Genomic DNA, 12,025 nt, shown 5'->3' on the forward strand with positions numbered 1-12,025 from the left:
TGTCATTGGTAAATGTGAAATTATTTAATCAAGGTTTAATTCTGAGCCTGACTGCCTCGGTGGCGCAGTTGTACTGTATGGGGTACGGCAGTGCTCTGAGGTCCTGGGTCCGAATTCCCTAGGGCAAAGTGATATTTGGGTTTTTCTGCTCAGTATCAGCCCGGAGTCTGGAATTTGTGCCTGATATGGCGATAGGCTCACATCATGGGACAAACACACTTGGCGAAAAGTGGGTGCCCTGGTTGCGCCTCTGCATACCCCTTCGGAGATAAATGCATGATGATGTCTGTATGTAATTCGGAGCCTTTAAATAGGAAGTCTGCTCGCATAAATTTCATTTAAACATTACTAAAGAGTTTTGGAAGTGGCGTGTACGGATCTACAATGAATTTTGGAACGAAAATTTCAGCGAATTCATCTTTATAAAATACAGTTTACTGCATCACGTTTGCTGCGTTTCAGTTGCATTTGCGCGCCAATTCGTAACAACATCGTATGTACAAGTTCCAGAGAACGAATATTCAAGATACTAAAAAATGATCATTCCTTCGCCTAGAAATATCATCACTATGACAGCAATAGAAATTACGCAAAATCAGTTACTTTACATCAATTTCTAACAATTATCTTCCTCCGTGTAACCAAACCACACGCCAAAACTATCCAATAGTTTGATAAAGGCTTTGAAATTAGTGCTTTATTGGAAACGTTTGCTTTGTTCAATGCAATGGGAGTTGGGACCTATGTTAGGAACGGCAATGTTGCCGTGTTGAATGTACGTGATTACGCGATGTTCGCGTAATGAGCCGATCGATTCGCGTACGGGTGCATGGCGAATTGGATTTACAATTTACAGATCGAGTTTTGCAATCAAATCTTTTTTTTATTTATTTATTGGTGACGGATAATGCTTTTAAAATCAACACTTATTGTTATTATCACTTCAATCATCACTATGAGCCCAATGTTCAAACCATAGAAAAAACTAAACCTTTTAATCAATATAATATATTTATTGTATTAAATGCAACACGAACAAATTAGAAATTGCAAATGTTACAATAAAATTAAATAATTGTTTGTGTTTTCTATTGAGATTATAAGTTTGTTGGATAGCTTTTATACGACGATTGTAAAATCGGTTATATAAGGTCAAGAAAAATATTGACACATGGTGGACGCTGCACTTCGCGCCGGCAATGAATCGTGAATATGCTGCCCTAAAACAAATAACGCAAGGAGAAAAAAAAAACAGCAAAAAAATGTCACTTGCTTACTCCAAACGTAAAAACAAGCAAAACTTGCTTCACAATACAATAAGATATTTTTATTGCCCTGATTCAGTCGTGTCACTAATTTGTGAACAATTAACAGTGTAGTTATACCACTTCTCCCCTTATGATACTAAATTAATTAACATGAATCTTAACGATAATAGTTTTATGAGTTGCTTAAAACATAACAATAACTACATAGTGCTATTTCTCTTGTTAATATGCCGCATCATGTCAATCAGATGGCTGATCTGGATCGCCTGGTTCGCGATCTGCTCGTACGCGTTGATGTGCTCCAACGGCTTCCATTCGTGGTACAGCCGCTCCAACGTCGTGGCAATGTCTTGCATTATGTTGTATTTGTCTGTCATGTCGCCCATTAGATACCTTGAATTAATTAATGAATCAATACACTTTATTGTACTTTACATACAGAAAAATGTATATAATTATGTTTTATAAGAATACGTGCACCAATAGGCTACGTTATCGCTAAAAAGCGATATCTTCCAGACAACTGTTTTTCATGTACTGTAGTTTATACCTTAAACTGATTTTGAAAAGAGTAAGACCAGAGATTCTTGCTCGTTCTACTCTGATGAGAACTACTTTCCGAACTGGTAGTAGTTAATATTGACGGAATCTAAATTATGTATAACATTTTACAAGTTCAAATAAATTATTTCATTTCTTCTCACAACCCGCACTCAGAGTGAGAGACTAAATATAACGAGTTGAAGAAGATCGTTTAACTGAACGGGAATAGCAGACCGCTACATAGTGGCAAATACCATGGCAAAAGTAGGTCAGTTGATGACACGTCTGTCCATATAAAGTACCATCACCAATGCTCGTATTAGTTAGTAATGCCTTATCATCCTGTTATGGTAAGTCTTCCAACGATAAGAAATTATATTAAGAACAATAATCTAAACTAGAATATATAAGTTGTTCCAATCTGCTGCTTGAGAGCAGATAGAGATAAAACGATGATGACGATCATTACCCAAAGGAATAACCTAGGAGAACCATGTACTTAGTAATCGATTCCTGAAGTAGCAACCATCTTAAGTAGAAATCGAAATATTAAATAAAAACTATTAATCCTCACCCTATGTCAAATGCACTAGAGTTATGATAATGCGTCTTGATCAGCTCTGCTCTCTTAACCTTCAAGTCACTATCTCTTACAGTCTCATACATAAGGCGGAAGAGCTTCATCCTCATATTCTCTTCATCATTCGGAGCATCAGCAGCTGGCTGTACGTTCGCCATATCGCCCACTTGTCTTCTGCCCATTTTCAAAGAATTGTTAAATAGACGTCCATAACTTTGAGATCCATGTCTAACATAGTACTTGGGATCTTTTCTTGATTTAACGAAATGGCCTTTCCTATTTCGAATGTATCGTCGGGAATCGGATTCTTGAGTAAAATAGTTTTTATTATCATTATCTATATTTATATTGCTAGACACAGACCTAGCATCTTTAAAAAAATCCTTGTTATTAAATGAATCAGTTCTTAAGTATTCGGAAGGGTCTTTCTCAGCTAATGCATTATTTATATAAATCGATTTATCGTTTGTTTTCCTGTCTTTTACTTGATTACCAGATTCGTCTGGATCGGCCATAACTAAAGCTTGCAAACCAACCCGCCGTGCACTCTTTGTCGTCTCAGTTGTTTTTGTAGTGGTGGATGTAGCATCTGCAAAGTCTTTTAGTAGCTTCAATTTTAACGTCCACGATAGTTCGTCTAGTATTTTTGCGTACAGAGGTGGAATGTCGAGGTTGAACACCGGAACACCTGGTAAGCAGAACTTGAATTATATCCCTTATTCCTGCACCATATGCTTTTAAACAACTAATTTTATGTTACATGATAATAATATAGGCTTCAAAAGGAAATAATCAAAATATTTTTTCAAGAGAGAATGTAATGTGGTTCTGCGAGCTTTAAAAAAAAATTAAACAGTGTAATTGAAAGTAATTTGTGTTATTTTATATTTTGCTTGAAAAGTCACATTCAGTTTACCTTTACAGAGTGGTCAATTTCTGAGAGAATTTATTCAGTATATTCTCTTTAGTAGTTTTTATGTCTTTCATTCGTTCGGTTTTATAATTCTTTCGCTATATTATAGTCCATGTTTTTACTTACCATAAAGTATGCATAGTGTTATACTCAATAACATTATGGTATCAAATGATTTTTATAGTACCTATTTTCTTTTTTAATTGTACGGTTTATTAATTTTTAATGGCTGTTACAAACATCATAATGCATTCTCATTAAAATTAATAGCACAGTTAATAGTTTCAACGATACAATATAAACTGTTCCTCTATAACAATTATTTTCTCACTCAGTCGTTACTTGAAAGCCTGATCTTGTTGGCGCTTACATAATATTTTTTAGTGATGAGTTTTTTTTATTAACCTCCAAATAATAGCTCAAGATTTCTTTATAAATAATTCAGCATCTAAAATGTTTACTTAAGATCCTACTCAAATGTGAGATGCATTAAAAACGACCCTTAGAATCCTCATCGATGCATTGTTTATTGTTTTTGTCATTAAGAATCATGTCAATCCAATCTGTCGCTCGGGGTCCGGTCCGGCAGGTGCGCGGCTCATGGTTTATTTACGCCGTGTCGAACACAGGCCATCGATAGCGTAGCGTTTATCTGTATCACTGTACCCCCACAGGCGGGGCTGGTTCGTGCAAATAACCGCCTGGTTCTGTTACGTTTAGATTCTTTTTTTGAAAATATTGTTTGTCAGTTAACATAGCTGATGTAGATAGTTCTTAGTTTTATTTAGGAATATAGTTAACAGGGTAACCTTCTTACATTGTGAATAACTAAGTGATAATAATAAATTACTTTTATCTTATAAACTTCCACTCAAAGCTAGGATTTTACGTATAAAATTGTGATACTGTTATCTACTCCTTAATCTAACAATTGTCATATGTAATAAGCCTTAACAAGTGTGCTAATATGAGACGGAACCCGCCGAATAATGGCTGCCGATGACTGTTCAACTTATATAATATATAATAGTAATAATATCAGCCCTGTATTATGTACTGTCCCACTGTTTTTTTTTTTTTTTTTTTTTTTTTTATATACTATATAATAGTAATAATATCAGCCCTGTATTATATACTGTCCCACTGTTGGGCATAGGCTTCCTCTACTAATGAGAGGGATTAGGCCTTATTCCACCACGCTGGCCTAGTGCGGATTGGTAGACTTCACACACCCTTGAAATTCCTATAGAACTTCTCAGGTATGCAGGTTTCTTCACGATGTTTTCCTTCACCGTTATAGCAAGCGGTAATGCACAATGAATACACACATAATGTTTTTTTTTTAAGTCAAATTTGTGTGTCTTTGTTATTTGAACCTGCGGACATTCTTCTCAGCAGTCCGTTCCCCAACCAACTAGGCTATCGCCGCTTAATTCAACTTATGTCTGTCTTAAATTAAAATATAATAAATGATTACGAACCCAACCGGTGTTTCACAAGAAAAAATCACAAAAGTCGAAAGAACAACTTAAATTATCAACAAAAAACATACGAATCACACATTAAAATCCAATCCAAACACATGTTAAACGTCACACACAAATTGAAAAAGAAATTTTCTTTAACAATCGAAATTATTTGCGTGCCGTCAGTAAAATGTCAACCCACAATGAACGTGTTCGGTAATTAACTATCGATTTATACCTGTGGAGTTAACAAATACGTGACAGAGATGTATTCGCGAATTAAAATGGGTGAACAATCACATAAAAATAAGTAACTGATCGAAATAATTTTGGCCTGCGCCGACCAGCACATATTGTTGCAATTTAACACAAAAATAATGAAGAAAGTAAATCAGTTTATTTGTGACAATAATGTCATAACGCCAGCAAGGGGTGTGGACATCGTAACAAATAGTAAGACCATACCCTTTGCCGGCCACACATACATAAACACAACACTCTACAGCGACTCTTATCAATCGTTCCACAATAAAAAGCAGGAAAAATACGTGTTTTTTTATTGCTGCTTGAATGACGAGACGAGCTTGCCGTTCGCCTGATGGTAAGCGATACGACCGCCTATAAACAGTAGAATACCAACCAAAACCTTGAATTACAAAGTATTGTTAGGTATTCCATTGCGCTCGTCATCCTGAAACATGAGATGTTAAATCTCATTATATCCAATAGTTACACCGGCTACAATGTCCTTCAAACCGGAACACAACAGTAACTACACACTGCTGCTTGGCGGCAGAAATAGACATTGCAGTGGTACCTACCCAGACGGTCTCTCACATATGCGAGACCTACCACCAGAATCTGTTTTTATTGTACGTGATTACAATAAAAACAGATAAACACTAAAGTTGTCACGGAACGGCTCAAACACAGCACATGCTAGCAGTAAAACTAGCGCCGATCTTCAGTTACCTGTAAATAACTTAAAACTTAAAATAAATCATTTGTAAACATATAAAAAAACCTTCTCATTGATCCGTTATCGCGGCTGATCGAAAAATAGCGGTTTTCATTATGAATTCAGCGGTAAATTAACTAAACATTTTGTTACAGCAACTATCAAGTATTCGTTGATACCACAAAAACAATTAAAACATTCCTGGCAAAGGCAGGTCCGAAAGATAGGCAAGATACAACCAGTGCATTCACATTTACAGTTAATAAAACATGGTGTTTAGCAACAAGTTCCGTCTACGCTCCGCCTTAGCACACTCCCAGCGTAGTTAGAAATCCCACTAATTACTCAACGACTTCGAACACATCCGTGTATTGTTAGTAGCTTTCGCCAAGTTGCACTTCTGTTCTAATACTAGCAAAAACGTCAGCCAGCGAAACGTTCCGAACGTCGAACTAGTAACGAGTCGGAACAATGTTGTCTTTGGAATTGACTTGCTTTTGTTCGCGTGCATTATGTTTGATTTAGAAAAAATGTGATTAATAGTAAATTACCTTTATTCTTATTAATAGTAATCGGATTTCAGAATACCTTTAAGAGCACAAACAAACACTGCACCGATTTTTTTTAACCACAGACGAAAACAGAGGAGTTTAAGTGTAAGATTTTATTTTTTATTAATTTAGGAAGATCTAAGGCGTTTGAAAACCATCGGTTCTTCTTAAATTAAATGATATGACCTTATGCCGATGCTGCAGCATCATTTAGGCTGCGGGATATCCAACTCCTCAGCAACTTACAGTACATACTTACAGCGCGTTTGGGCTTATGAACATGGTTTCGATGAGTAGATGTTACTAAAATGTGAGGACTTAAAAAAAATAATTAAAAATATAAATAGCCAAACAAAAACTGGCAGTTACTCCATAATCAGGTTGGGTAGATATCACTACAAACTGCAATGTCCGCCAACCATCAAGAAGCACTTCAAAAGGAAGTCCAGAAATCAGGATTATGGTAGTATATTGTAACCAAAATCATATGTAGACTCTAGCCAACGAAGTTCCTAAAATCACGAATAGCAACTTTATCGACTAGCATTTTGATAGTAGTTTACTGATTTTCGCAGCGTCTGCGCGCTGCCTTACTCTACTGCAGAGCATAGACCGGTCATGTTTGAACTAATTAATTATGAGCTCATTTATGCATAGTAATGTTATAATCGGACCGTCTCCAGAATTCATAAATTATATGTACCGAAATGCAAATTCAATTATTTTCTAATAATGTTTATTGCGACCTTTATAATAAATAGTTTTTGTTCGCGACTTCGTCCGTGTAAAAGCCTTTACCAATACAAAGCTCCATAAAACACTGTATTTGATTTATGAATGAAATTGGTTAAAGAGACTATGAGAGTGAAGGAACAGAGAGTGCACCTGTGTATTGCGCACTCACTTGGGCACCATATCTCCTGTGCACCTGGCTAATCTCCGTTAAGATTGGCCGCCGTGGCCGAAATTCGACTAGGAGGTATTCATTCAAGTATAAATAACATCAAAAAATATTTAATTATTACAACTTACCTGTTAACATCATACGCAATTAGACTCTTACGTTCGTTAACATTAATTCTCAAATGTAAACACAGTATTATTGTTTAGTCTGCATAAACCCCATAGGTAACTGCGGTGAGTGGAGCTGACCCCTAAATATCACCAGTAAGTATAAATCAGGGGAGTTTTCCATAACATTCAGTCACGGGCGCGGTTTAGTAGGGCTGGCAAATTCAGAAGGTTTAATTTATTTATAATCTATAGGAGCGCGCTGAAACATATCTGGTGCAATACTTATCACTTGTCATTCAACGCGGCAACGTTGCTAGAATTATGGGCACCTTTGCACCTGGTATGATTCGGGGCGGTCTTTTTGATTAGGTATTTTTTTATTGTTTGTACTCTCATTAATATCTAAATGTTAAAATAATAAAATAATACAAAAATATATAGGTTCCAATAGGTCGATCTGGAAATCTTTGGGAGAGGCCCATGTTCAGCAAGAGACATCCTGCAGCTGATGATTTATTTATTTATTTATGTATGATGATGATGGTGAATTTGTATTTTATTGTAAACAAAGGATTTGTTAACGAAATATATAAATATAAACGTGACATAAATTTTACCTATAAGAATAACAAAATAATAAGGATGTCACAAATGTAATTACGAGATCTCGAGTCATAATCAACATATAATTTTATAGCTTTTGTAAAATGCGGCGCTGCGGTTAAACTTCTCATTTTTTTTTTTATTTTGACTTGTTGCAAGAGGTTTTAAGCCCCCGTGAAGATTTATAGCTCTATCTATTTACTGCCAACACCTGTGCGCGAGAGCATTTTAAACCCACTTTATAGAATTTGGAATCACCGTTATTTTTAACTATTATAATCTATCCTTAACTAATAATCATCCCATCAGCTTAAAACATATAATAATCATCCAGATTCAGCCATAATTATCCCAATAACTATTTTGTTCCCCAAAAATATTCCCGAGCCAGCCCTGCGTGCGTCAAGTGTACCAAAGTATGAGACGTTGAACGCACCTGGGACCTCGGCGACTCAGCCACCTTTTGCAATTTATTACGAACATTGTGGGCTGCCACTCCATTGTTGTACGAATTAAACGTTGTCACTATGTATGAAATCAGGTTATTTGAATATAATAATAATATCAGCCCTGTATTATATACTTGCCCACTGCTGAGCACAGGCCTCCTCTACTACTGAGAGGGGTTAGGCCTTAGTCCACCACGCTGGCCTAGTGCGGATTGGTAGACTTCACACACCTTCGAAATTCCTATAGAGAACTTCTCAGATGTGCAGGTTTCCTCACGATGTTTTCCTTCACCGTTCTGACATAATCAATTTTACGTAAATAGGCCGCATTTTTTTTCATATTAGCTCGGCATAGTGGCTTCCTGCACCTGATGTAATCGAAGTGTAGCTTATAGAAAATGCCGACCAGCCAAAGATACAAGCATCTCTGGACGGCCGACACAGTCATGCCGGCCTGTATAATTGCTTCTCCACGCTCCGTTTGAAGGACCCCAAGTTAAAGGAAGGAGGGAACACGTGTGCTGACAAACCATTCCACAGCCTGATTAATACTGATAATGTATCATAGTTGATATCAGGTGATCCAATCAGTCAATTAACGCTGTAAATGTCATTGAAATAAAACTATTTTGCGGATTTTTTCTCGGTTTTTGTATTGTAATTTTCTCTCGTAAGCGTAAGCCAAAGAAATGATTATGCTATAAATAAGTTAAATTTATATATTTATCTATGACAACATGCAAGCTTTTGCCTATCTCCCTCTAAAAAGGAAATCGAAATTACTCCATTTTCATTTTGACTCTTAAGTATACATAATGTATAGCCAAATCGAAAACATATTCTCTAAACGTATTGATAACCATTGCTTCAAAATTAAAAATAAAACGTAACAGAATCTATTGTCTATGCAACTTTACGTTGTCTATGGCGTGTGTCATGAATGACTTTAGCGCCATTTCTACCAATCAATACGGCAATAGCGTTTCTTTAAATAGTGATTGAATTCACATCGTAATGCGAACCTTGGCGTAGACAAAGAAAATAAAAACAAAGGTACGGACGGGGTGTAGAAAATTGTTTTAGAATAGATAGAAAATAGAATTTCTATTCTATTTCTTGTACTCCATTTTACTAATATTATATTGCGGTTGGAAAATGTTTAAAAGCTAGAAGTAAACGCAGATGTTGTTGAACGGATTCAGATGAAATTTGGCATACAGGTAGAATATTTGTAGGATTTCCGAAATCAACAGAGTAAGTAAGACACGACGGAAGAATTAGAATTCTTCTCAAAGAGGTCGTGGTTATGGGTTGTCTAAAAAATTGGTTGCAACGTTTGCGAGACTTCTCCATCTCTCTCTATTTAAAATTTGAATTACGTTAATCGAGATCAACTTTACTTAACTCTTGGTCTCTCGTGGCTCGCCGGCGAGCCAAGACAGCTACATGACATTTGCGTGTGTCACGGGATTATAACCTTATATACTACATAATAAGGTTATTTTTCCGTCACACGCGTAGCTGTTTGACAAGTCATGACGGGTTAACCTTCTTTGACACGAACCACAAAGACGTGTCAGTTTGGGTGCCGCGGGCCGCACCGTAGATTCATTTATTTACAAAAAGTCAAAAAAATTTAAAGGTTTATTATTGTTATAAAAAATATTTACAATTAGTGAATAAGTTTTCTTCTTATAAATTTAAGATACAGCTCAGGTGGAAAAAAAAGTTTTTTTTATTTGAGTGAAATTTAACTAGACGAGCCGCATCCAAAAACCCGGAGAGCTACAGATTGAGAATAGGTGATCTAGATATCAGGGCTGTCACAAACCCTCATAATTTACACTTTAGTTCATTATCATTAATCAAAAACAAATATTTGTCTTTTCAGAGAAAGAAACCGGATGATGACAAATCTATGCTTTCTGAAAAAAAAAAGAGTGCCTTGGATCACACTATTGAAGTAAAATTTCTTTAGCTCCATCTAAATATATGTATATATGTAAAATATATATATGCCATAAAATTGATAAACTCTTTTTCTATCTTCACTAACTTATATCTCTCAACTTCTGTTCGCCTCGCCCGATCACACTTTTCGTAACGCTCCCGTCACGCATTCAGCTCAGCTTTCTAAAGAACTTTTACTTCAAAAAAATTACATATTTACTTACTTTCATACACTGAGTATTTACTTATGAGTCCTATTACAGTACGTATAAGATCTACACACAAAATTCCAAACAAAAGCACTCCAACGTCAATTCACCAACATAACCTCGAAACGCGCGCCAATTCCCGACTGGCTATCTGTCGTCTAACACAACACAGCAATAACAGTTACGGGTAACAGTTCCAATTAGCAGTTAACACGTAGCCATGTCTGTGGAGCTGTTACCGTTACTGACCATCGCATCATTCAGGAGGATTTTTCGATTAATCGCTTTGTTTGCGTATTGCTTATAATTAAGAAATATTTTGTATCGGCTACAAAGGGTTTTTCTCTAAATTAGAAAAATTGTGCTATTTTATAGCGGTTTTTTTTTTATTGCTTTGAATGACGAGACGAGCACGCAAAACGGAAAGCTCGTCTCGTCATTCAAAGCATATTTTTTTTATATATTGTAATAGATGTTATACAGCCAAATCATTCAGCCACAACCCAAAAAAAAAATCATTTGAAGAAAGAAATACTCAGAGCGAAATACCTTACTCGATACGTAACAGTGCATTCGTTTTATCACATAAATCAAGAGTCTAGGGCGCAGATAAAAACTGTTTGCGAGTTTTAATCTCGTCGAGTGGGTAATGTTATTACTTGCTACATAGAGAGCGGAAAAAGAGCGCGAAGGCTAATTTACTAGAGCCACGCTGCTTGGTGGCTGGGGAGCTCCTTATTGAATTCATTGCGAGGCGCGAATCAACTGCCATAGCGGACCCTTTACGCTGGCTGGCGTGGTCGCTTGGTTTGTGTACGTAACATTTACATGTGTCTTTCCTGCCAGCCCGAGTTGACTTCTTTCTTTGCTTTGTATGTCCTATATAAAATGCCTGTAATATAAGCGTAATTGGAGGATTAATTAAATCTCATGTACCTTGACTTACCATAAGCGCAAGTTGCGAAGGGTTCATTTCACATGATTCTTACCGGCTTCCCTTTTGTAGATTATATAAAATATAAATATCTTTAGAACGATTTGCAAACCGCATTATGTATATCTAAGACTTATACGTTGTGTTGGGTTCCAAAAAAAACCTTTTGGTTGGAAAAATTTCAACCTTGGCCACTGATAAGCACAACTATGTTCGCCGAGGTGATGAATAAAGTATTTTATTTATTTATTTACTAAGCTGGGAAGGAACGCTCTACGACTGAGAGGCTATCACACTAATGTTCGTTAGCAGTTTTCTCATACCCTCGAAAATCATACTTTTTCCATGTATTTTCCATGTAACATCACAGGCGTGATATTCAGGTTTGTTCATGTTAGTGTTTTAATCTTTTTTATAAAATAAATATAAACCTATTATTCTTTTTTTGTTCCAAAAATAAAAATACCTTTCTTTCTTACGCGATTATAATAAATGAAGGATATACATATTACATCCATGTGGAAACCTTAGTGAATTAAAGATAAAAAATACAAGAAAAAATCCATTACGCATAAAATTTATACGCT

The 12,025-nt window shown here is 35.9% G+C and overlaps 1 protein-coding gene across 2 annotated transcripts; it reads right to left on the bottom strand.

The window, feature by feature from the left end:
* Nucleotides 1-1,007: 1,007 nt before the first annotated feature.
* LOC115455222 lies at nucleotides 1,008-5,070 on the bottom strand. 2 transcript variants are annotated; one of them, XM_037446358.1, is made up of 3 exons: nucleotides 4,786-5,070; nucleotides 2,386-3,079; nucleotides 1,008-1,661 (listed from the first exon to the last, which is right to left on the bottom strand). In XM_037446358.1, the coding sequence occupies exons 2-3, from the start codon at nucleotides 2,904-2,906 to the stop codon at nucleotides 1,469-1,471; spliced, it is 714 nt and encodes a 237-aa protein (XP_037302255.1). In that variant the 5' UTR covers nucleotides 2,907-3,079; nucleotides 4,786-5,070; the 3' UTR covers nucleotides 1,008-1,468. The 2 variants fall into 2 exon arrangements, with proteins under 2 accessions (XP_037302255.1, XP_037302249.1); XM_037446352.1 differs by lacking the exon at nucleotides 4,786-5,070 and adding an exon at nucleotides 3,431-3,598 and having other exon boundaries at nucleotides 1,012-1,661.
* Nucleotides 5,071-12,025: the final 6,955 nt, after the last annotated feature.

The sequence above is a fragment of the Manduca sexta genome, chromosome 6 (assembly GCF_014839805.1).
Source record: "Manduca sexta isolate Smith_Timp_Sample1 chromosome 6, JHU_Msex_v1.0, whole genome shotgun sequence".
Taxonomy (NCBI): Eukaryota; Metazoa; Arthropoda; class Insecta; order Lepidoptera; family Sphingidae; genus Manduca; species Manduca sexta.

Coding starts and splice junctions, on each gene's coding strand:
- LOC115455222 (XM_037446352.1), bottom strand. CDS start 3,464: ATGTTATTGAGTATAACACTATGCATACTTTATG. Junction 3,080..3,430: donor AACACTATGCATACTTTATG/GTAAGTAAAAAC, acceptor TCTGCTTACCAG/GTGTTCCGGTGTTCAACCTC. Junction 1,662..2,385: donor TCTAGTGCATTTGACATAGG/GTGAGGATTAAT, acceptor AATTAATTCAAG/GTATCTAATGGGCGACATGA.